The following is a 26,696-nucleotide window of genomic DNA, read 5'->3' on the forward strand; positions in this document are numbered from 1 at the left end:
AACAGTGTTTAGACTAAATTCCCACGAAAAAATTCCCTGAATTGATATGCGACATAACAAACACCAAGCAAGCATTGAGAGTTGCATAAGAATGTTAATATCCTGATAGTTTCACAACAGAAATGGAAAAAAACAGAAACAGAAAGAAATGTATAATACGGTAATAGAAGTAAAATAACCGATTCAAGTCAAATAAAGCATTAAATAATTTTTGATTTTGTAATCAACATTTTAATATTTATTTTAACAAAAAAAATTTAAAGGAAAATCAAAAATTTTAGTTTCTTTTGTAGTTGAGATATTTAGACATTGAATTTTACAACTTTTCTAGAATCTAGTTTAAGTTTCATATTTTCTTTACAACAACATAATTTGCTATGCTACTTGACATGCATTTGACTCCTTCTTTTTCTTGCGTATTCTTCTGTTTCTAGAGAAACAGATGAATGTGCACTTTTGGATAGCTCATAAATATACTTAACTAAAATATACACATAACAGTGAAATGCAATGTAAAATTAATAAAATATTAATATTTAAATAAACTTAAGTAAAATCTTCCGAAATTGGAACATTTAAGACTCCATCATTATAACATTCATTGTATTCTGTTCTGAGACTAATCAAGGAATGATAGGAAAATTTTTAGTTCCTTCTTTATGTGCTATTAAATCTTGGAAACAATCATTCAACTCCTAGTAGATACATTTCATTGCTGAAAAGAAAAGTTTTTTCTACCACCTCGGATCGACAACGCACTGGATAAACTGAAATTTGTTTTATGTGCCTTTCATTTTTATAGTAATAAATTCATAAAACTACTTCTTTTGAAGTGCCTACTTGCTCACATATTTAATTTGCCTGTTTTTTTGTAATCTTAGCATTTTATTAAGAATTCACAATTACACCTTCATTTTGAAAATTTGGGGTAAAAGTGAATTTAAAAAGGGGGTAATTGTGTTACAAGGCAATACAAGTATGTCTGCAAAATAAATAACATCGATGAAGAGGATGGCGAAGTACAGAGACTCGTTGGGCAAATAACACAAAAAGTGAGTTTACGTAAAGAACTCGATGTATTTTCAGTCCCTATTTTTGACACAGTTGGTGTTCTACCACTTCTTGTGGAAGCGTACAAGAATCAAAGAATAACTTATATTTTTCATTGATTTGTGGATGTAAATGAACAATAGGGCTATGTTTCAAGTCTCATTAATGAATTAAACACATTATTTGAGTTATTAATAAACCAAAGTGATAATTTTTTTAGACTTGTACACTTGGTATCTTAAAAAAAACTTGTTATTTTCATATTTATATCAAAAAACAAAGTCTGAGTTTGCAATTTAAGTTTTCATTGCTATTTTCAATGAATTTGAGAAATTTGTGAACGGTGTTATACAAGAAGAATTGTGAGCGCTAAAAATGAAGGCATCATTTTCAAAGTAGGGTAAAAGTGAAAATCTTGAACATAGCTTTATTAGCACCTACCATAATTCTGTTATAAAACATTCTAAATGTCATTCACAATTACCCCAAAAACCATGTGATTTACACATCTGTTCCAGGTAATTGTGAATGCCTCATAATTTTTTTATTTTTTCAAAGAATTCGTTAAAAATTTGTGTGGTACATCTTGATTGATGTATAAGTTTGAATATAAATTCTAAAATGTGATATTTTTTAATACTTTTTTTAAATTAATGATTTTTCTTGAAAACATCAATAACATTCACAATTACCCTGGTCAACCCGAAGTAGAAGAAGTCTTAAATGGCATCGCTATATTTTTTGGAGGTAAAAAGAAAATAAACTTAAAATTCCCAGCACTTTCCAGATTTTTAAGAAAATTTTCAAAATTCTGTTTTTTCAATAAACTTTTAATTCTCTGTTTTTCAGATTTTCCCCGTGGCATAGCAACCCTGCCAATGTCTATGTTTAAAGCAAAATAAACCCATACATTACATTTGTGGGAATAATTTCATTCCATGATATTATTCTTTGGAAATGTAAAAGGAATAAAAACGAAATACAGGTCCAAAGGTTTTGAAAAAAAAAAATCAATAATAAATCAGGACACAATATTACAGAAAATCAGGATATTTCAAATATTACACATGCATAATTTAGAGGGAAAATCATAAGATTTCATATTTTTTCTATTCATAACATTAAACCAATTATTATGAGATCAAATATACTAATTTATAAAACAAAAATAGTTTTTCGTTAGCACCAGCAACTTGATAAACTAATTATTGTTGAACAAAAGAAAAATAAAATTAATGGTACCTGGTCCCCATATAAAGTTGCTATATCTTCATATGTATCTCCAGTAACTTTGATAGCTTTGGTCAAATCTGTAGAATCTAAAAAAATGCAATTAAAGTACAGTTGTAAAATTAATAAAATTAGTTGCACACAATTAATAATAAAAATACGATTCTTACAAGGAGATGTTTCCATTTCAAAAGTGTCACCAAGCTCTTTAAAAGAAGAAGCTAGCTTTTGTAACTCTTTTTTATAAGCTGAAACATTTAAAATAAAGATTGATGAATTACCAGAACATTAAAAGTCATTTATGTACAATAAAGGGTAAATAAAGTAGACATGTCCAATCAGTTAATATTAAACCATCAGGGGAATTTATTAGCTTCATTAGTAAGGAATGCAATTTTTTATTTTTGTAAATCTAGCATTTCATTTCAATTTTTATTTTTTAAGTGTCGTAAAACACTGAAAAGTTGAAGAGTCAAAAAATTTATAACTACAGAGCTTCCAATTGCAAGATAAATTTCCCTGGCAGACCAAGTTTCCCTTGATTGACCAATTTAGCAATATTTCACTGACCAGTTCAGATGAAATTTTATCAATATTTTCTTGAATAATGTTCTCAAAAAGCCTCCACCATTTTCATAGCTTTCACTTCTTGCTTCTTTAATTTTTAATAGAGTATGCCCTCGTTACATCATGCCTAGTCGTATTGCTTATTCAAATATATCATATCGTGTTTTTCTTTTGTCTCCTGAAATATCAGTGAAAGAAATAAGTAAGTCGAAAATGCAGGGAAAGCAAAAAAAAAAAAATTGAATAAAATTTGGCTCATTGAAAACAAATACCAGTGAAACTCATTAAATGTATATCATGAGCAAAAAAATATAGAATAATTTATCAAGGAGATTGTACATCTACTTGACATAATTAACATGCAATATAATTACTACACAAAATCAAAGAGTTTATAGGTTGGAAAATAAGTCAAATTTTTATGATGAAATATAAGTTCTACTGACCAAAAAAGAAGATACTTTATAAAAAAGAAAAATCTGTAAACAAGGATTCGGGAATATTTGGATGGAATTCTATGAAAACATGTAGTATATCTGCTGCTCTTCTAATATCTTGCATAGACGGTAATTTTACCACAGGCTCAAGTTTTTACTTCTTTTCAGCACAGAAACGTTTTCGCTATTTTTAATAATGCATGATAAAGTCTTTATCAGATGGGTACTTTGTGACAAATTCAGTCATTAACTGCAACAAAATCTATAAAATCTGTTTGATTGACTGTTTATTTTCTTTTGTAAAAAAACTCTACTCCATTTGTAAATTTATGTCAGAGATAAACTAGATTCACTTTGTCCAGATGCCTTTCTTTTTGTTCATACTATTGGAGGGGGGGGGGATTAATTCAGCTTATTAGCAAGGAAAATCTAACGACGGTCATGAAATAAAATTTAGCTTATTAAATAGTTCAATTCAACGAAATTTGGCTTATCGAAAATAAATAACATTAATTACCATTCAGTTAAACAGAAATAAAGATTCACTTTGGTATGTCGGCTCATTGAAGTTCGACTTACCAAAGTTTCACTGTATATCAGAAAAAAAAAATGTTGCTTTACATTTGACATTACAAAAAAAAAAGGTATATTTCTCAGAAAAAAGTATGTGCTTCTCTTTTCAATCAAAGAAAATACTTGTATGTTTCCTTACATCTAAATTCTTTGTAGGTTAAGCTACAATTTTCTATCTGCATTAAACTATCAAATAATAGAAATATATTAATTACTGCTTTTATTTTAATACAATAATTGGTGTAAGCTAATTTTCTTTTGTTTTCATTAAGAAAATCACCCTAATATAATAATTAACTTATATTTTTGCTGGTGAACAGACCATTAAATTTGCATGTTAATTGTATCATTACTTTTAATGACCTTGGTTATATGGCATTTTTGGATATGGCCTTTTTGTTGTCTCCTGATAACCACGGGCCTGTCATTTGGGTGGTCGGGGGGGCGGGGGGGGGGGGGGTTGATCCTCTCCCTGGATTTTAAAATGACATTTTACATATATTTTGGTGTTTTTCTCCTTATAAAATGCATTGAGTATATACCGTTTGAAATCTCCAAACTGATAAACCCTTTCAGAATAAGAATTCCGTTAAGATTTGGGTTGCAGTGTTGCAGAATGGAAAATCTGAAATTCATCGATAAAAGGGGAAAAAAAATCAATGCTGAAAATTACAAACAGGAAGCATTGGCTACACATTTATTACCATATACTGACATATTGTATCCCAAAAATAATTAGATATTTTAGAAAGATTATGCACTGTCCTACTGATGTAAAACAACTTAGGAATGACTCCAAGAAAATTGGCCACATTTTCCACCATATTTAAATTTTTTGGACTATTGCATTTGGGGTATTTTAGACTCTAAAGTAAATGCTAAGAAGCACAGAAGTTTGGACTCTCTCAAAGATTCTATACTGAGTGAATGGTAAAAATTACCTCTTAAAATGATGCATACTGCAATAGGACAGTGGCCCGAGAGATTATCTTTAGTAATCCATAAAGATGGCGGCTGGTTCAAATAAATTTATTTTAAGATCAACTTTCATGTATAATGTTAATCATATTGGTGCATTTTCCTTTTTCTATTTTATTTGTGTGATATTGACTGATTCAATATCTGACACACTATTTTGTAACGACCCTGTAGAAGTGACAAAGGAAAATAAAACCAACAAGGATACCAACGCCGATGACACACAACCAAAAGCTTTCATATTGAAAATTTTGAGCCATTCCTTGACAATGGCAAATGAAAAATGAAAACGTACTTTCAGCTTATTACAGTGCTTTTTCAATGCTAGGTGTCATGCATAACATCACTGTTGGGCTAATTTAGCAACTGCTTTCAGTTTGTAATATTTTTAAATATTTTCTTTTTAGCACACAATACAAAGGATATTGTGAAAATCCCAAGTTATAGTTTATTAAAAATTAGAATTTTTTATTGCATTGATTGGTATGACTGCACATTGTGCAGTAATAAGAAATACCCTATTATCCATGTATCATATGTTGCTACATTTTCATATTATCAATCAACTTTTTTTTTTTTTTTTTTTGTAGCATTTTATATATTTCATGCCATTTGATTAATTTATTATTTAACTCAGAAATATTTCAATAATTATTCACTTTGACTCACTGCCGGTACACTTAATCTTCAATTGAAAAGGAATCCGAACTGAAAGTAGAAGCATGGCAGTATAAATGCAGTGTATTTCATTTGTAATGTTTCTTAAAAGAAATTACAGAATACTTTTTAACAAAAATTTGTTTATTCATTTATTTGCCAATATTAGGCTTCTCATGCCTCAAAAACAAGAAAGAAAAAAACAAAATAATATAGGGGAGAGTGGTAATGAATGGGCCACTAGCAAAATTTGAAAAAGTATTTGCATAAAATTTTTTTAGATGCCACTAATGGATGGAGCTATTAGTTTTACTAAATTCATCCAATTTTCCATTGTTTGAGCGAAACCATTTTTCCTTTAGAGTAGGATAGTCAAGAATCTGATTGAAAAGTAATTTTTTCCCCTTTCAGTAAAATAAATACTAGCTAAAAAGTATCTACTATTTCACTGCATATATGTGCATTAGCAAGTCTTTACATATCTGCCGACTAATTTTAAGATGTATTTTGATGCTATTTGAATTTCATGTATTAAAAATGCCTGAATATATTCCAGAAGTACAGATGGGGCTGAATGGGCCACTATATCATGGTTATGGATGGGCCACCAAAATATGGTTTCTCTTGCTTTTTTTCTGATTCTTTCTTCACTATGAAACATAACTGGCTGTCATAGATTTAGATTACTGTCTTGTTAGAATAGGTTTACAGCAATTTCTAAAATTTGCACATTTTAACCCTAAGAAATATTAGCTATTTATTAGAAACATAAGGGAAATTCTATAAATGATTAAGATGAGCTGTCCTGTTATTGACCACACCTACCAGTATTTCACCATTTGGATTTGATATGAGTGATTCTATCCAGTATTTAATAAATAGGTTGCAGTAGAATAGTGTCCTTTTGCTTTGTAGATTTTATATAATTTTTTGAAAATGTCCTATTGTTTGCTTTTGTAGGTTGGTGTATATTTGAATAATACTTTTTTGGAAATTACTTGTCTGTTTGAAAATCTAGGCAATAATTCTTATTTATTATTAACATTTGGTCTATGATAGTAAGTATTGAATTTTACCAAAAGCAATTATAGTTTTAATTATTAAGTAAATATATAAAATTTAAAAGTAATAGTAATGAAATTGATAAGTATTTCTGCTTGTATTTTTATTTATTCATGAGATTTTTTTTTAATTTTAATTCCACGTGTTTTCATTGAATTCATTCAGTGGCCTGTTCATTACCTTCAATGGCCCATTCAGCCCCATAGGTGGGGATGAATGGGCCAAATTTCTATATTTTTATTTTCTATTATCATTCATTACAGATATTTTCTAATCTGACTTTTATGACGTTTTTATGTAACCAAATAAGTAAAATAACTAAAGAGCCAATTCTGAGCTTAAAAAAAGGGTATTAAAAATTACAAAAATTAAAAACCAAAAATTGGCCCATTCATTACCACTCTCCCCTGCATAAATTATTAGTATAAGATAATCTATAAAAAAAATTTGAACTTAGGGGACATATATGCCCTATGATCCTTAAAAGGTAAAGAAATTTAGACATACACCAAAATGAACGAGCTGATGTGTGCATCACATGACTTCCTTTTACTCCAATTTAATGTCATTTCCCCATTATTCGCTATTTTAATGTGATTCAATATTTATTCTCTAAATATCACCAACAATGGCCAAATTGAAACCAAAAAAAAAACTCCGCCAAATTTGTCGCCAAGTTGGCGACCAAAAGACTGGCGATATATCGCCAAGTGTCCGACAAATTATAACGCCACTTGAGTTTACATCGAAATTAACAATGATTTCCCCCCAAAAAGGTGCAAAAGACCCCCTTAGGAACATCCGAAAGCAACCAAAAGGGGAGGTGCACAACTAGACCCCACTACGAGTCTATGTACCAAATTTCAACTTTCTAGGACATACCATTTTTGAGTTATGCGAGATACATACGCACATACGCACATACACACATACATACAGACGTCACGAGAAAAGTCGTTGTAATTACCTCGGTGATGGTCAAAATGGATATTTCGCGTGTCTATACATTCTTAGGCACTTTTCCGCATGTGGTCGAATCGAAAAAAAAACTCAACATTCATTTGGGGGTGAGCAAAATGGAAATTAAGGGCGATTTTTGAGTGAAAATTTTTTCACGAATACAATACTTCCTTTTTTGTAAAAGGAAGTAAAAATCAGAAACCTCTGTTTGCAAATTGTAAACAATTTCTATTGTGTTTAAATTACACTGCAGTTTACTCCTACAATTGGACAATGAGCAATTTTAATAAAGGTTAATAAATATTTACATTATATACTAAATACACACCAATAAATTTAACAAATAACACTATTACTTACATCCTGAGTATTTCTTGCATAATTCCTGAGCAGTTCCATGCAGTGATTTTACAGTGTTATCCATTTTGGCTGAAAACTTGGAAAAATTTTCAACCTGCAAATCCCTATAAAGAAAAAATCCTGTATTTTCTTATTTTCAATTAAACTATTAGAACATTTGTCGATAACAAAGCACTGAAAAAAACCTACACATGATTAGGATCTAAAACAGCATCTGGAGCTTTAATGGCATGAAAAAAGGATGCACCAACAAGTTCATCCCTCTCTGCCCTTCTTTTACCCGTTTTCCATTGCTAGAAAAAATTTTATGAGTTTTTTTATTACTTTTATTAGATGAATACAGAAATTTTCAGAGTTACAGCAGAATTTTAATTAGTTATACTTAAGAGTGATACACTTTGTCCACATTATCAAAATGTATGCAATCAATTTACTCTTTTGTAAAGAAAAAAGTTTCACAAACAAATTAATTTACAGAAATTATGCTAAGTATTATGTTTAGTCATGTCATGCATTTCTACTGAGTGACTCACATGGCATAAAATGGGAAACCATTGTAGAAGATTTTATCTTTCTTATCGCTACTGCTTAAAAACTTCATTTCTGTCTTAAATCCTGATGCAAAATGTTAAATACATAATTATATACTTAACATCTTTCTACCCTATTTAGACTTCTTTCTGCAACAACAGCTGCACTGCTATTTATATTTGATAGTGTACGTCCCTGAAATTTTGAAATGTATGCAACTTTGATCTCTCAACAAATCAAAGTTTAAAAATATCTGTAAGTTTAAATGTTCATGCTGGCTCAAATGAAGAAGGAAGTGATTTCAAAAAATATTTCAAACATCTTCTGATATAGAAATTTCAGACGTTTTGCAGCTCTAAATATGCAAAAGGCCAATGATGGATACTAAGCTACCAGTTAAAACAAAGTATAGTGCAATTGTACTTTTCTCTGTCTTGCCTCATTGACCAATGTATCAAATTTATCTTGTAGATCTGGACCTGTTTCAGAAGCCCCAGCCAAGCTCTCCTGTATCTTAGCAATATCTGATCCATACCATACAATACCATCCTTGGTGGACTAAGCTGCTCACTAATGCTAGTGAGTAATTTTCTCTCCACCTATTCTCCCCTTTATGTTGCATCTCATTAATATTAATAAAAAATAGTAAAAAAAAAATCAATGACTAACCACGTAAACAGTAATAAAAAAAAAAAATATACTGTCCTTTTTCTTGATGCAATCATTTCTTGCTCTTTAGCTGTTTCAGCTTCATAGCATTTTTTTTTCTTTTTCATGGTGTGGGTGGGTGTGTGTGTGAGGGGGGGAGAGAAGGTGAAATTAGAACTATTTATTGCTTAAAAGAACTTTGTTTTTACTTTCCAAAAATTATTAATTTTTGTAGGGAAAAGACAATGGTTAATGTTTTCTGCAACATTAGTGTTAGTATTGAGCTCAGTTTTCTGTAATCTTCTAATTTAGACAATTACAAAACCATTATTAGTTCATCATTCAGCACAGAGTTACTTCAAAAGCTTGTTAGAAAAAAATCCAATAATTTGTATTACTGTCTCATTAGTAGAAAGATATAAAACAGTTGTAGAAGACTTGGAATCCTTCTTCTCTAATAAACACCCATACATAAGAAGATACCAATGATTGATACCTCATTTTGGGAACAGCCTTGATTCTTGTCACCTTCTGAAAGCAAATAGTAAAAATTTTGGAGGACAGAAAATTTTCGGCTTAGCTTTCATTCACAAATATAAAGTTAAATTTGTAGTTCTGATTTATCTTAAAACAGAATATTAACAGAATATATAAACAGCATTCCTGGCTCGCTTTCATTAAGGAACCTGAGTTTCCAATTAGTCCACCGTCGTCGGTGAAAATCAATCTTGACCTCTTGGAGCCGTGCACCAAAAAAAAAAAAAAAAAAAACTCAAGAAATTATCAAACAAAAATGCTTGAAGACCATCACTAGGTTTTTGACTTCTGAAATGGCAACAGTGTATACAGACATCAGACTCAACCTGTGACAGAAGAGGTGCTGGCATTTTCTACACAAATCCCATTGACAGCAGCTCAAAGCACAAACTCTGTGTGAAAAAGATTGCCTCAAATTTTCCAATGAACTTACAAGTGTTGTCATCAGAGAAGCTCTTTTTATCTACAATTCATCACAAGGTTCTCCATCTGATGGCACTGTCATTTTCTCAGATTGCAAGTTTGCACTACAACCCGCGCAGGCAGGCATCACTTCTTTAAGACAAAAGACTAAAAACACCTTGAACAAAATCGTGGAAAAGGGCCATAAGTGCATATTACAGTGGATTCCAGCCCATGTAGACACAGCCGGAAAAGAGCAGGCTGACTCTCTGGGTAAAGAAGCCAGAACTCTCGATACCACCTCATTGTTACACTTGCCAATGCCAACACAGTTGCAAACATAGATTGTCCATTTGCCTAAGAGAGAAGTTCTCTACTACAAAGTTCAACTACTCCCAAGAGGTCACCCCCACCATTGCAAGACTCAGGATTGGATGCCTAAAAGGCATGAAAATCTGGCCAGATGGGTCCAGAACTTACGATTCAACATGTCCACACTGTCCATCTACACAACTAGACAATCACCATCTCTTCTATTGTCCAGCTATGGCTTTGGCCCTCTTCAGAACCAATATCAACTGGACAAGGAGATTGTTTTCTCTGATCATGCTGAAGAAGCGGCCAAAGCAGTAAGTACTTCGTACCTTTGGCTCCATCCAAACCTTGTGCATCATGAACAACAGAATATTTAATATTTTTAGATCAAGTAGTTATTTTAAGAGAAATTTCCTAATGAAAATTTATAGTGAATGAAAGAGATCATTCCAGCATCATTAATCAATCATCATGATATTTCAAAATACTCAAGTCATTATAAAGATATTGTACCAACTCATGTAAATGAAACTACTAAATTTTACTCAAAGTACTCAGCAGATAATATTAGAGAAAAAAATTTATAGTTATGAACAATCTTCAAATATATAAAGATACAAAAATCAATAGCGCAATATAAAATATTTTTAATGAAAATTTTTTTAAAATCATTGTAGCTGACCATATTTTAATCAAAAATATTTATTAAAATAAACAGCATTAATGAATGTTCTTTAAAAAAACAATCTTTGCCCCTCTCCCAAACACACAAAAAGTATATGCAAAACAGGTAAAACCACAAGCTTTTAATTCACACTGAATGCCTTTTCATCATATTGCCTAAAATGTTCACCAGGTTTATTTTGAATAACAATGATCAACCTTTTTAAATACGGTTGAACTCTCTAAATATGACCACGTTTAATACAAAATCATTTTTAAAGATATATTCTTTCTCTTGTTAAGTTTGGCTTACTATTTAATTGCAGAAAAAAATTTCACGCATAATATAGGCATTAGGGTGGAACGAAAAAAACAAAGTTTTTATTTTCGAATTGTAATAGTGCAGAAAAGTTGCGATTGGTGAAGACTTACAAAACAAAACAAAAATTTTTAAAATCGGATAATATCTTCCGATCCCGCAACGAGCCTAAAAATTTGAAAAAATGGAAAATTTCATGTGTTTTTAGAGATTTTTTAAAAAATTTTCTCCAACGTTTCTTTTTAATACTCTAAGACGGAAAAGTTACGATCGGTGAAGCCTTCAGAAATTTAAAAAAACATATTGAAATCAAATAATACCTTCTGATCCAGGAACAAGCATGAAAAGTAAAAAAAGAGAGAATTTCATCTTTTCTTAGTGATTAAAAATAAAATTTTTCTTGTTGTTTTTTTCCCCCGGTGTTACAGGGAAAAGCCTTTTTAAAAACCCTATATTACACATAAACATTAATTTATTTCTTGACTATGAAAACCTACCATTCTTTACAACAATGAAACATTTTCAAATAATAGAACGTTATAAAATATTTACCAAATTTACAATCCAGTATACAAGTCTTATTGTTTTAAGTGTTAGTTGTTGAAACTAATTTATAATCAGATTTTTTGGAAAATTCGGGCATAATTGATCTGGATTTCAATGTTGCTCTTATGTAGCCATCTCTTGATTTAAATCCACACACTTTGAGTGAAGCCTCCGTCATTAGCTTCACACATCTTTCGACAGCTTGCGTATGGCAGGGGAATAGTTTCATATCCCAGTCGGGTATAGTGCCTGTTGCAATAAGATTTTCAATGTCTTTGTTAGGAACTTTTCGAAGAAAAGGTGGAGAAGATAGCTTTGTCGTGTTCCAATTAATAATCTCTGTGTAACCTTCTGCTTCGAAATTTAGAGATGGAATGAAAAAGTTTCTAATGCTTTTGCCTTTAGAAACAGATTCTCTGGCTTTTAAGACGTTTTTAAAGTTCTCTTATGTGCCTCCTTTCATCAAACACCATTGCCATTAATAAGTTTTCGGGATGCGCAAAGAAAGAGTTTCTTTCAATGACAGGGTAAATTACTTGTTTTAGATTGTCAGGTAAGTATCGACAGGTTTGAGTTGTTCTGTAAACATGAATGGCACCGTCTGTGAAATTTTTGCGGTTCTTTATTTCGCTAATGGGGCGTATTAGATGCATACACTGTACTAAGCGGCATAAACAAATATGAGTATCGCGGGATTAAAGGGCCATGTGAACAATTCACAGGCAGGCTCTAGTACTAAAATATCACATTTGTTTTATAAACAAACGTTCTTTCATTAGTATTTCATACCGAACTTATGAGGATCATTAAACTAAAAGAAAAAAAAAGCTGAAAAGGGCTTAAAGTTTACATTTTTTCAAACATGTAGGTTCGTTGCGCGATCGGAAGATATTGTTTTATTTCAAAAAGATTTTTTTTTTTCGCTTTGAAGTCTTTACTAAACGTAACTTCTCCGTTCTGTAGCCTGAAAAAGTACATTGATCAAAAAATGTTAAAAATTCGGAAAAATCCTGAAATTCTCAACTTTTTCTATTTTTTAGGCTTGGTTCTGAATCAGAAGGTATTATTCGATTTCAAATTTTTTTTTTATTTCTGAAGGTTTCACCAATCGTAACTTTTCCGTCTTAGAGCCTTAAAAAGAAACATAAAACAAAATTTTTGAAAAATCACTAAGAAAACACGAAATTTTCCATTTTTTCAAATATTCAGGCTCTTTGCGGGATCGGAAGATATTATCCGATTTTAAAAATCTTTGTTTTGTTTTGTAAGTCTTCACCAATCGCAACTTTTCCGCACTATTACGATTCGAAAATAAAAACTTTGTTTTTTTCGTTCCACCCTAATAGGCATTGAATTGAAAGTCTCCGCTAAGATAAACAAAAGATTCTGACCTCTTAACTGAAAATGTTCATTGAACACTGATTTTTTATTTTTAGAAATTAGTCATCATTTTTGAGGTTATAGATGCCCATGGTGAGTCAAGAAGAAAATGTTAAATCTTGTCATCATAGAGAATAAAACCCATACACTCATTAACCTGTGGACATTTCAGTATACTTTTACATAGAGCTGTCTGTCTTCTATTGTGGATTACAATGTCTCTAATTTTTCCCAAAAACATTCAGTTATAAGTAATAAGCTAATTTTTTCAGGATGCACTACTGATTTGATTATAATAACAATTAGCAATAACAATTAGTAGCAATGATTTTTTTTTTAAATACAAGTAAGAATTTCATCATTTATTTTCACAGTATCATTTAAAGTTGTTACGAATAACGGCAAATACAAAAAAAAAAAAAAAATTCGTGGATTTTTGGCATTTCATATTAATTGAGTTAAACTGTATTTATATATAATTTTCAACAGGTTACAACTATCAATAAAATATAATTTAAAAGTTTAAGTAGATGCGGCAAAAAAGGTGCAAAATGCAATAACACTTTTTGTACTGATATGAATCTTGAATACCTTCTCATCAGTGCAAGAAATAAAGTGCTTCCAAACATCACTATTGCCAAGAACCGGATGCTTGCAAATACGATTAACCCACATCTGTAACTGTGTCATTCGATGTTCAATAAACATATCTTCGTACCTTCCTGGAATTGTAGAAAAAACACTTTAATATTTTATTTGATTCTGATAAATTGATAAATGTGAAGGTAGTCTTAATTCAGTTGAAAATTCAAAATAAAATAATATAAATGAAAATATTAATGTTTGAGCATTAAATGTAATTAAGTAATCAGCTACACAGTATAACATCCCTGCTTCCACATCTTGATCACGGGACACGGGAGCGTCCCGGCCGCCAAGGAAACCAAACGTCAGGAGCCAGCAAAAGCAAATCCACCGCCAAAGACGAAAGAAAATAAAAGCGACCAAGAATAGTTTACACGACAGAACAAGTTGGGGTTTTCTGGGTTTTTCACCCCCTCTGTATCTCAGCCCCATGAGAACCCCCGGAGTTGAATTTTGGTAAACTCAATCTCTAGTGGTCCCTGACGACGTAAACCAAAATACAATCCCCTGGACCATCAGGGGGAGGAGGAATTTAAGTTATAAAATCGCTGTTCAAAAAAGTTTTCGCTTTCTTTGACAGGGCTACAGCCCAGATGAAAAAAGGAATCAAGCAGAAATTTCGCACACACATTCCTTGTGCCCTACTGATGTGCCTTTTGTGCCATTTGACCCCCCTCCCCCTTCCCCTCATTTTCCCCCCCAAATTGTACCTTCCCGGGGTTCTGTCACAGCCCCCCGGGGACTATGGCAATGATATTTTGTATACATATTCTTGGGGGGCCATTGAGTACATATACAAAAATTCAACCCCCAGGGACATCATGGCCTGGAGTAATTAAAGTTTGAAAATCACTAATTTCCCCTAAATTCCTATGTACTGACTCTCAGTTCATAGGGTTTGCTAATCTCTGACTGCAATTGCAAGGCTAGAACAGATCTAAGATCTAACAGTTATTCAAAAGTTCTCTTAGGAAATGAAATTCAATCAAGACTAATAAAACGGATCCAACAGTTGCAAGTAGACGTTAAATCGCGGATATCACAAATTTGCACAGCGACTGCGCATGTGCGCAGACTTAGATCATTGGGCTTTCTGTTTTGAGATTCTGTTTGTTTATATTTAAGCATAGAAACAAATTAATGAATGAAATTAGAATACAGTCCCCCCCCCCCCAGTTTTGTTGATACGAAATTTCTTTCCTTCCTATTTTTCAGTTTTGATATATTTCAAGGCGAAGAAATTTTAAATGTCAGTGAAACTGGGAGAATATTTTGCGTTGCATATTATATGAAATTGTATGCATATGAATATGATACATCTTAACTTTATAATTGAAAGCGAAAAATAGCACTTATTTATTGGTTTGCTTATTTTCTAAATTAATGCCCTTTTCACAAACGTAACACATTATGAATTGAAAATATATGAAATCTGTGTGCGGATATCCGCGTTTTACAGTAATTTGTTAACAGACAAAATTTTTGCAATTAATTTAAGCAAGACTTTTGAAATGAGCTAAGTTTGCGTTCATGATCAGTCGCTGGGGCAAATTTGTGATATCCGCGATGTGGCAAATTTGTGATCTCTACGATTTGACATCGAGTACAGTTGCATACATACCCCTTCCCCCCTGTAACAGCCCCCCATGACATCTACTAAATTTCAACCCCCAGGGACATCATGACTGAAGTAAATAAAGTTTGAAAATCACTAATTTCCCCTAACGCTGAAGCGTAAGTGAATCAAGTGTGGCCATGCATAGATCTTCTGACACATTTAAAATAGGGAATTTAAAGCAGGGTAATTGCTCCAGTAGTCCGCTAGTCTCCGGTAGTTGACCACAAGGACATAAAACTACTTATAAATAGTATATATATAACTCAAAATCAGATTTGATGCATTCCCACACATTCATTTACTTACTCCCAATTATCATTCAATAACAGTTAAGTTAATCAAATAGAAATTAAAATAAGTATCGAAATACAGCGACAACTTAGCAGTGATGAGTAAAAATTCCTTTTGTAATGTATGTTATTTCTTCAAAAAAATATTTACATTTTCTGCCTTATCGTTTTTTCGACAGATATAGTCATTTCGTCATTTTGTTGCTTCTAATGCTGATTTTAATTTACAATTCTCGAAAACAGGTGCTGCAAATTCAGTTCATTGTTGCGTTTACAAAAATAAGTTCTAATAGCCAACATGTCATTACCTAATGGCGATTTATCGTTTTTCTTATCAAACTATCATACATTGATGAAATTTTTCATCAGGGTTGCCACGGAAGTTCAAGAATGAAATTCCCTGACATTTCCAGGTTTTCCAGGTGGTTTTGAGAAAAATTCCAGGTTATCGATCTCCACCTTCATTTTGCAACATTAATATATACATCTCAAATTTTGATAAAACTTACCTCATTTTCAAACTTTACAAACAATGGTTACCAAATTTAATTTACTCAAGCTGAAATAATCAAAAATATGTACTAAGGGTGGTTCAATTTTTTTTTTTTTCTCTCAGCTCGAGTCCAAGACATCCCTTATTTTTTTTAGACTTACTGATAGTATTGTGCTGTAAAAGTTTTAGCTTCTTACTCAAATTTTAAGAGGGTGCTCAATGACCCCTTAATTTAACATTAGCTCTAGCATAGAAAAAGTCACAAATTTAGAAACATTTAATTTTCCCGGCTGTTTTTTTTTTATTTTTAATGTAAGTAATTATTTTATTGCAATGAATATGCATATAACTCGTGTAGATTACAGTATGTAACATTGTTTTTTCAGTTCAATGTATTTTTTTAACCCCCTCCTCATACTTATGAAGTTTGAGGGAGGGGGTCGAGCACCCTCTTTCAGTTGGAATAGGAAGTTAAAATTCTTTCAGTATTTTACTATCCAAAAGTCTAAAAACATTGAGTGGTGTCCTGTTTTCTAGGAGAAACCTTTTTTTTAAAGTGTATTTTTAAACTACCCTAATGTACTAACACAAGTGAAGCAAGTCACTGTAATCAACAATTAATGTAAATGTAGCATATCTAATTTTCAATAGCGAGGAGTCACTGCCTTACATCAAGTGAAAGAACTGCAAAATTAACAATTGTGACATCTGTATCACAAAAATAAAGTTAATTGCTAAAATAATCTGAACTAAAAACTTATGAAACCTTAACTTTTTCAATTATTGCCTTCTACCCCTCCAATCCATTGAACTCAAAGCGCTTTTAGACTTTGGCCTGTAAAAAAATCATGCATCTTTTAGCTTCACATATATCCCCTGTTTGTTGCTCATAAAACAGGGGTGCTCCCCCCCCCCAATATTTCTGAACGCCTTAGCGCTTTTTTTATTTTTAACCCTCTTTTTTTTTATTTATTTTTTTTTTAAACCTATTTATTTATTTTAAATTATTATTGTTTTGAAAGAAAAGTGTGCTCGCTCCCCAATAAAATACACACACACAGATGAAAATAATAAAGTAAAATAATATGAGTAAATAATTTGAATAAAAATAAAGTAAAATAAATAATTAAAAAATCCCTCCCAAAAATTTTGATGGCGCAACTTGCGCCATAATCACTCCTGTGGGCACCCTGTCATAAAGTTAAATTTTGAGCATTGATCAGAAACTTCTCTGATGTGCAGATTTTTTTTAAACCGGATTACTTTTATTTTGAAAGAAAGAAGCGCATTGAAAGTCTTTAAAGATCACTACCAAAATACTAAAAGATTAGCGATACTTCTGTAAAAAAGAAACTTTCTAAGTTTAAAATTGTCTAATGAACTAAATTTACAGAACAAAATTGTTTAGATTAATACGATTTCATTAATTAATTTAAAGAAATAATATAAAATATGAAAAGATTATTGCAGCTCATTAAAAGCTTCAGTCGCACTCACAGACAAAACTATGTGCTGTGCATCATAACAACTTCAGAACTGCTGACGTAAACAAGCAGCGTTTAAACAGAGCCCGCTCAAACGAGGAAGAAAAGAAGTACCTTCTGCGCATGTCCGCCGCCGACTGCTATGGCGCACGCGCCAATGGCAGAGAGTATTACATTTGCATGCATGGAAAAATTTTTGTACATAACATTTAATGCCATTATATATTTTATATTCTCATCAGCAGATTCCACATTAAAATAATATATATTAACACTGATTTAAAATTTATCTCAAACTAAAAGTCTACATATAATCTTGGTTAGATTTCAGAACTTTTTAATTTCTAAGTTCCGTATCCTTCGCCTCTTGATGGCACAAACATTTGCACAAAAATCAAATAAATATGAAGCAAAAACACCCTAGATAAAGCACAAGTAAAATTTAAGCATGAAAGTTAACTTTGTGCTGATAATAAAAAAAAAAAAAAAACAATTAACAAAAATGAACAGAAGCATTTTTTTTGCAAAGAAAATAAAGTTGAAGCAATGTTTAAAAAGTTTACAGTTCTAAAAAATTTATTAATTTTAAATCTCAATTCTAAGATAGTGTCAAAATATACATCTCCTTAAGATCTCGATTTTTAGAAAGCCTTTTGCATTGAGAAAACTTTATCACCTTGTTAAAGATTTCAATTCCACCCCCTTTTTTTTAATTCTTTTTCGCATTTTCTGTAAATTTTCTAGGAGTTACAAGAGACAGCAGTGGACTGACACACCAGCCGGTGGGCCAGTGCAGCCTTGAACCTGTGCATCTTCGGTTTTTTATTATTTTTATGCCTTGAACCTGTGCTACTTTGTTTTTCTTTGCAACTCTGATGTGGGAATTTTGGGAGTCGAGGTCGACACTCTTTTGGGGGACCCAGTCCTTGAATGCTCTCGAACCTTTGCACCTTTGTGTTTTTTTTAGTGCACTCTTGAACTTGTGCAACTTTTTTTTTTACACCTTTGAAGCTGTGCCCCCTTTTCAAGGTTGGTGCCCTCTTGGGGGAAGAACCAGCATGCCCCTGAACAAAGTGCATACTTTAAGGAATTTTCCCTGGCTGATATTAAAATTGGTCAGCTCTTCCTTATGTCTATGTTACAAACCCCTCCCACCAAATGTCTTTTACAAGCTAACAATAGTTTTATAAATTACACTTCATACATATCATTTTAACAATGTTACATTGTCATACCTTCCAGCTTCATGTTCTAAAAGTACAAAGATTTAAAAAAAAAAAAAAAAAAATAGAGGAAATGGGTAAAATTGCAGATTTATATGACATTATTTTCTAATAATAAAATTGAACTAGTTGTTTAACTAACAAACTTAAATGAAATAGCATTGTATTTATGTTTTACTGACATAACTTCACTATATACTTTAAAAATTTATAACCATGAGTCTTGATTAATTATAATGCACAATGTTTTCTTTATTTACACAAAATAAGTATTTCTGATAGAGCAAAACACAAATCTCAAATAAATAAGCATATTAACAATTTTTTTAATTAGTTCTGCAACGTTTCATCCGATATAAATATACAAGACTTATTTTGATCAGAGTGGGTATATTGACGATATAATGGATTTAATGGGAACCAACTATTTCCTAGTTTGGGATATTCTACAATTACATGGCAACTCTAGTACAACAAGTAGGATAATAGAAAGCCAATTGCAAAAATTAAACATATTTTCCAATTTTAAAGTCATATCTTTATACTAAAATACTCCAGCATAAGCAAAAAAGTCACTGAAAGTATTGGAACAAATAATAATTACCAGAAAATTGTTTTCCTGGAAGAGGAGGTATAGGAATGAGAGCATACTTTGTTTCTAATCGTTCATGTAACCAATCAAAATGCTTAAAGCGTCTGCTAACTTCAATGTTGGAGAACTGTAGGGAAAAGAAAATGAAAATTTTTTATTTGTGCAACAAAAAATTGTGTATACATAGTAAATACCTATCTTATTTAATGTAAGCAATCACTATGACTAGTTTTAATACATAGTATTTTGGAATTAGTAGCAATTTATGCATTAGTGCAGGGATCATCAGTTCTAATAGTTTGAAGATCTTTAAGACCATGGGCCTTCAGTAGGTATGTTATTGACTGACAGCTTACCTTTTAACAGTTAATGTAAAACAACAAAATATCTTACATTTTTTTTATTTAGTAAATTTATTGCAAAAAGGGAATAAAGAATACAAAAATTACAGAAACTAGATGGGAAAAAATAGTGTTCACTTTAAAGAAGTAAGCTAAAATTTGGATTTGAGTTAGTACAAGTGATAACCATGAAATCCTGGAGGTAAGCCTAAGTAAAGATCAAAATAGCCAAAATAATGTAGAGGTGTGGATTTAGCCCACGGTCTATCTTTTGGTAGCCCTTGCTTTAGAGTATGATATCTAGAGTGTAACAAATGATAAATGATAATGAAAATTACAGGTCATCACTTAAAAGGTTTGAAATTTGTAAGCATTTTCTTCCTCTCCATAATGCTAGAAATTACGCAATATAAAGCAATAAATTCAAAATTATGCAGACCTAGAAGTGATATTTGCCCCCCCCCCCCAAAAAAATAGAAAACTAAATGGATTTTTTGAGAAATTTTTACAAAATATAGAAACTTCAGAAACAAAATAGCACAGGAAGTAAAGTTCAGAGATCAAAATTTAGAGTCCTCAGGACTTTGGTAAGTTCAAATCTTGGATTTTTTCTGACTTTTGGAATGTTTTACTGCTTTATATTACATTCCTTTATCAATTTCTACAAGGTAAAAAGAAAGTATTGTGATATATGAGTGTGAGCCATAGATTGAGATGACTTCCAATGTCACTCAAAAATAAAGGTAGCATCTGTATAATATAAAGAAAAAATAAAATGAAGAAAATAGAAAATCCTAAATCATTAAAAAAAATGGAAACAATATGCCCACAAGCATTTTTTTTTTAACCCTTCACCAGCTGAGAAAAACATATAAGATTCACTTCCCAGTTCAACTGCTTTTTATACATAGGCCCGCATAGTTATTGATGAATTAGGGGAAAATGAGCAGGGGCATGCACAAAAATTTTGGGGCCTGTCACAAATGACATTTATGGGTCCCTTCCATATTGTTTACCCCTACTCTAATTTAACCCTTCATTTTAAAAATCTTTGGCCTTTCAGGCTTGGGGCCCAGGCCAACAATTGTCCCCCCTCTCCCTGTGCATGCCCCTGAAAATAAGTGTTATTTAGGGTAGGCTCTTAGGTGGAAAATAAGTTTAACTCTCCAAAAACTCTTTACTTTCGTAAAATAAAGAATAAGAGAAAATATTGAACTACAAAATACCAAATTCTAAAGCTTTGGGAATAGTTTTACTGATAGCAGCTTAAAGCAAATGATAGTATCTGGGAAGGGCATACACATATGCTCAGGACAGTTAACGCTTTGGCTGAGCAAGGTGTATATACACTTCCTGTTTGTGAAAATTGCAACACCACGAAGGACTTCTGCGAGTGAGCTGAAAATTGCAGGAAATGTAAAGTAGGGTATGGTATGCAAATGATGAGAATTGCAGACGGTAGCGCATGCGTAAGCTGAGCAGCGCCCTCTGAACTGTAGGGCTGAAGGAAGCATTTCAGACCTCGGAAATATTTAGTAGGGTAGCAGTTTAAATAAGCACATGACAAACAAAGTCCCGAAGAAAAATATCCTTTTATTTTGGCATGTTGAATGAGCTAATACTTAGACAATGTATTTGACTTACATTGAATCCAGTTCAACAGGAACATTAAAAATATAACATTATACTGAAACGAACAATATCTCGTCAAAAATGGCTAAGAACTTATCTCGAATTACTTTAGAAAAAATGCATCTTCATGAAATAGGATGTTCTAAATAATTACACCATTTTCATTTGAACTGGATAGGATAACACGAACATGCAGACATCACACACAACAAAAATAAGGGAGAGAGAGCAAGCTCTCAAACCTGCAGCATTGAATACCGTGAAAACACATGGTGGAACAACCAACATTCAAAATTAATCGCTTATGCAAAACAACAAGCACTGTTGCCACCCACGAAAACTTTAGAAAGCATCTCACGGTTATCACATGCAGGAACTAACCAAAAACCCAATCCAGTTCAGATGAGTGAATCGCCCGAATGACGTCACTACCAAATCAATGTTGTTTACATCAGAGCAAATTTGTCCGAACACGATCTGCATGGGGCAAAAATGTATTTTAAAAGAAATAAGAGTGGGTTATTTCTTTTTTTATTTTATTTATCTAAATGAAAATTTGACTAAAATACTAACATGAGCGGCGGTTCAAACCGAATATAAATAGACCGCTGTAGCGAAGCGTGTATGATTATCGGTGGTTATATGCTAGATTAAACGTTAACTGAATCTTTACTATGCCTCTTCGACGAAAGAAAGTGAAATTTGAGCAAATTTCGGAGTTTGAACAAGGCAGAATAGTCGGCCTTCGTAAAGCTGGATTGTCTTATCGTGCAGTAGCCGCTCGTTTGCAGTGTAACAGCAGCACAATCATGCGTGTTTGGAAGCAGTGGATGGACGAGGGTCGGACAGCTCAGAAATCTGGGAGTGGACCCCGAGATGTGACGTCAGCTTGCGATGACAGACACCTGGTGCGTATGGCGCTCACGGACCGCACAGCTTTTTCTAGACAATTGGCAGCACAGTGGTTAACAGCTACAGGTGTTTCATGGTGTGCTTCATCAATTCGAAGACATCTGCTGCAGCGTGGACTTCGCGCAAGGATTCCTTTATACAGGATTCCTGATAGCCAAAAAATGTCTATTTGAGAGATATTCTCACCACTTCATTTTAAAAGCTAAGTGTAAACTGAATGTAAATGTTTCTACTCACTTGTATTTCTTTATTAATGAATAAGCAGTTAATCTTGTCCCTTTAAAGGACGCTTGTTTCAAATCGCGTATTGGAAAGCAATGTGTAAACATCGGATCGACTTAGAACGACGTGTTCGTCAGGAAGAAGGATGTGACGTCAGAGCACGAGCGGATGTGTGACGTAATCTCCCAATGACTCAGAGGAAATCGATTGTTCTGGAAGGATCCAGATGGCTCTTACGTAAGCATATCCGGAGTGACGTGCCTAGGGCCGGATTAAGGCTTTCGGGGACCATAGGCATTAGAAGTGTTGGGGCCCCCTCACACATGTATTTATACATAATCTCATATATTATTTCTCTAGCCTGTATTTCTGTCACTAAGCAAAATCTTCCTCATTCCTTTATCAAATTACATAACTTACCCATCATTTTAAACTTTTAGTTTTAGGTTCTGACTACAATTTTAAGTATTACCAATAATGTTTATTAACAATTAATACATTAACTAAAATGTGTTTATGTTTACTTTTCATTTTAGAGCTAGAAAAAACTATGTGTAGATCATTACTCAGTAAAATATTTCTGACGCATTTATACCATTATTATTAACTGTAGCGGATTTGGGGGGGGGGGGGTCCGCTTCCCTCCCGAAGAGATAAAAATAATTTAACTACATTATTAACTAAATTTTAAGTTACTTCTTCAGAACATAAGTAAAAACTAAAAACCCAAATACACACATAAAAGATATACTTCAATAAAGTCCCTTTGATTTTGTTATAAGGGCAATATTGCAGTATGAGGTCAGTGGGGCAATATTGCAGTCTGATGTCAGTGCAAAAAGATACATAAAGCTCACAAATTTAGAACTCAAAGGTATAAATGTCACGAATCACGATTCTTTCATTAATACTTCTTTGATAGAAGAATTTGATTTTTCTGTTTTAACACCCTCTTGTTTTAATTACAATCTTTCAAAGTAATACAGAGCATTATTATACCATTTTGGTGCAATTATTTAAGATATAAGTGGCTTAAAATGCTAAAAAATATATTTTGCAACCACATTTGAAGTAAATTAGAACATAAGAAATATGTGCTTTAAAGTAGATTACTTGGCTTTAAGACTTTGGCTTAAGACGACATAAATTTTTAACGCAGCGGCCAGTCATCATTATACCCATAACTGGAACTGGTTTAGAACATTTTCTCCCTTAACGGATGTACAAATGGCAGTAGCAGTCAAGAAACAGACTTTTCCCATTGAAGGCAGGGGGAAATTAAAGTTCGTTTCGGAAATAGATCTGTTGTTTTAGAAAATGTCATGTATTCACCAAGGTTAAGGAGAAATATATTGTCCAGACCCAAATTTGATTTGGGAGGTGCTAAATTTGAAGGGGGTGGTGGCTCCCCCACTTGTAACTAACTAGTAACTAAACTTGTAAATTGATTTTTAAAGCAAATTTAGAAAATGGTGTATATATTGTTGATTCTGTAAAATCGAACCAATTGCCTGTTTGTAATCATGATAATGAAAATGCCTTTTTAGAGTCCAATCATATAAATATTGAAACCTGGTATAAATGTTTCGGACACATAAATACAGAATGTATCCAAAAGACAGGGAGCTCACAAGCTGTTAATGGTTTACCAGAATTTAAAAATGTTAAAATTAATTGTGACGCTTGTAAATTAGGAAAATTCAGAAGAGTGAGTTTTAAACCTATTGGAGATACAAAGTCTGACAGTCCGTTGAGCTTGCTTTTTTGTGATGTTTGGGGGCCTTGCAATGTTGAGGGTAGAAATGGAGAACATTATTATTTATCTGTTATAGATGATTTTTCAAAAAGAAGTTCTCTATATCCTATTAAGTTTAAAAGCAAGGTACCCGAAATTTTGAAGAATCATATCATAAAAGCGGAAAATTTTTTGGGAAAGAAAGTCAAAGCAGTAAGGGCAGACAACGGGACTGAGTTCGTAAACCATGAGTTAGATGATTTTTTTAAGAAGAAAGGTATTCATCATGAATTAATTAATTTTTATTCTCCGGAACAGAATGGGACGGCAGAAAACTTTAACAGAACAATTGCAGATAGTAGACGGGTGATTTTAAAGGAGAGCGGTTTACCTCAGAATTTTTGGCCAGAGGCAATGAAATATTTCACGTGCACTTGGAATAGGGTTTGCCATGCCAATCAGACTAAAACCCCATTTGAACTTTATGAGGGGAGAAAACCCTCTATAAGGCATCAAACAATTAAGAAAGAAATTGGATTTAAAAACACAAAAGGGTGTTCTCATAGGTTACGCATTTAATAGAAAAGGATACAGAATTTATCTGCCAGACAGCAACAAAATTATAGAATCAATAAATATATCATTCAAAGAAAACTATTTTTTCCAAACTGATTTTCAAAATGAATCAAATGAGGTCGAGAAACGAGTTCTATCATGGCCCATGGCACTTCCGCCTGCAACCTTGAGCGAGAATGAAACGGCTCATGAACAGCAGAGTTCAGATTCGACTGATTCTGAAAACTCGATTGCAAGCGGGGAATGTGAGACAAGTTCTCAATCGGAAGATTCGGACAGGGAAAGTGGTTTACACCTACGCGATGCAGTTTGGGTGCGAAAAGTAGTGAAAAGACCGGATAGCAAACGGAATGATATATATTATTATGAGAAAGAGGAAAAGAAAAGGTTAAGATCTAAACATGACGTTGAAAAGTATTGTAAATTAAAAGATATAAAATACGATCCAGAGATGTTTAGTTTTAAAGGGAAAGATCTAACAGAGGGGCAAGTAAATAATGTGTCTGTACGTTCTAAGAAAAACAATAAGAATTTATGACTAGAAAATGAAATTCAAATCCCTAGGACTTATTGTTGGATATATTTAGATCTTATTGAGTTAGTAGCCTACAGCTAAGCTGAAAATTAGGCAACTCATTACCAACTGAATTTTGAGGAAGTGGTCTGCCCGAAGAAAATAAAACATGAATCATTTTAACATTGGAAAACATTTATTTAAACATGCATTAGTAAAAATAATTACAACACAATAGTTTAGTCCCCAAAAATGTTAGGTATGCTAAGTCAAAAAAGTCTTACAGTAAGTCCAAGTTGAATCAAGATGAACACGCAGAATGTAAAAGTTCTATCGGCTTATTACCGTGAATTCCGCATAGGCAGAAGGACAACACCGCAATTCGTCATAATCGCTCGGTAATCTGTTCATGCCTCGGACACCAAATTCACCACATCCAGGTAAGCCATGTAGATGGACTCGCTCCTTCCCTTAGCACTGAAGACTAAACAACTGGCTTAACTTGAACAATGATAACTTTCCATTTGTGATGAACATCACCACAGCACGCACTTCCGAAGTGGGGACATCAACGAGGAAGCATCTCAATACCAGACCTCACCAGAGAGGCAGCCAAAAATGTTATCAAAACATATGGACGAACACAAACACCCCACAGCACAAACGAGAGGATGAGTGAGAGAGTGAGCTACGATCGGTCCGCATATTTATTGCCAGATCCGACCGTGCTCGTAGTAATGTGACGTTACCTCATTTGCATCTTGCAAGAACAGCTCAACTCCGGAAACACACAGCTTGCAGGTTGCTCAGCGAAAGACAAGTGTAATTTTTTTTTTCTCTTCCTAAACAAATAGTAATTTAGAACTTTGAGCATATCTTGAAAGCAGTGCTCATCTGTGGATCTGTTTGAAATGAATGAGATTTCAATAACAAATGGTGGTTTTGAACGGTTAAAATAGTTGGTATCTTACATATTCTGCTATAGATTCCATCATTGATTCTGCCGAATTTTATAACTCTTTGATGCAAAAGTATTTATTTATTTATTTAGAAAAAATATTCAAAGATAAAACAACAACAATTGGAAAAAAAAAAAAAGAGTCTGAATTAAGAACTTTCTATTGCATTGCATTATCTCAAAATGCAAATTATAATTCAACATTCCTACAAAGCACTTTTCTAGGTCCAGACATCTTTAAAAATT

At 32.5% G+C, this 26,696-nt stretch overlaps 1 protein-coding gene across 2 annotated transcripts in view; it reads right to left on the minus strand.

The window, feature by feature from the left end:
• Window positions 1-26,696, minus strand: part of LOC129218436 (sorting nexin lst-4-like) — a 91,253-nt gene that overhangs the window by 21,461 nt on the left and 43,096 nt on the right. Inside the window, exons 9-14 of one of the 2 annotated variants that reach the window (XM_054852701.1) lie at window positions 19,573-19,687; window positions 13,807-13,937; window positions 8,064-8,167; window positions 7,875-7,978; window positions 2,451-2,528; window positions 2,293-2,369 (exon numbers count right to left, since the gene is read on the minus strand). In XM_054852701.1, coding sequence (XP_054708676.1) covers window positions 2,293-2,369; window positions 2,451-2,528; window positions 7,875-7,978; window positions 8,064-8,167; window positions 13,807-13,937; window positions 19,573-19,687 — 609 coding nt within the window. Of the gene's footprint in view, window positions 1-2,292; window positions 2,529-7,874; window positions 7,979-8,063; window positions 8,168-13,806; window positions 13,938-19,572; window positions 19,688-26,696 lie in introns of both variants that reach the window. The other variant, XM_054852700.1, reaches the window with a different exon arrangement.

This window comes from Uloborus diversus, chromosome 3 (assembly GCF_026930045.1).
Source record: "Uloborus diversus isolate 005 chromosome 3, Udiv.v.3.1, whole genome shotgun sequence".
In the NCBI taxonomy this organism is placed as follows: domain Eukaryota; kingdom Metazoa; phylum Arthropoda; class Arachnida; order Araneae; family Uloboridae; genus Uloborus; species Uloborus diversus.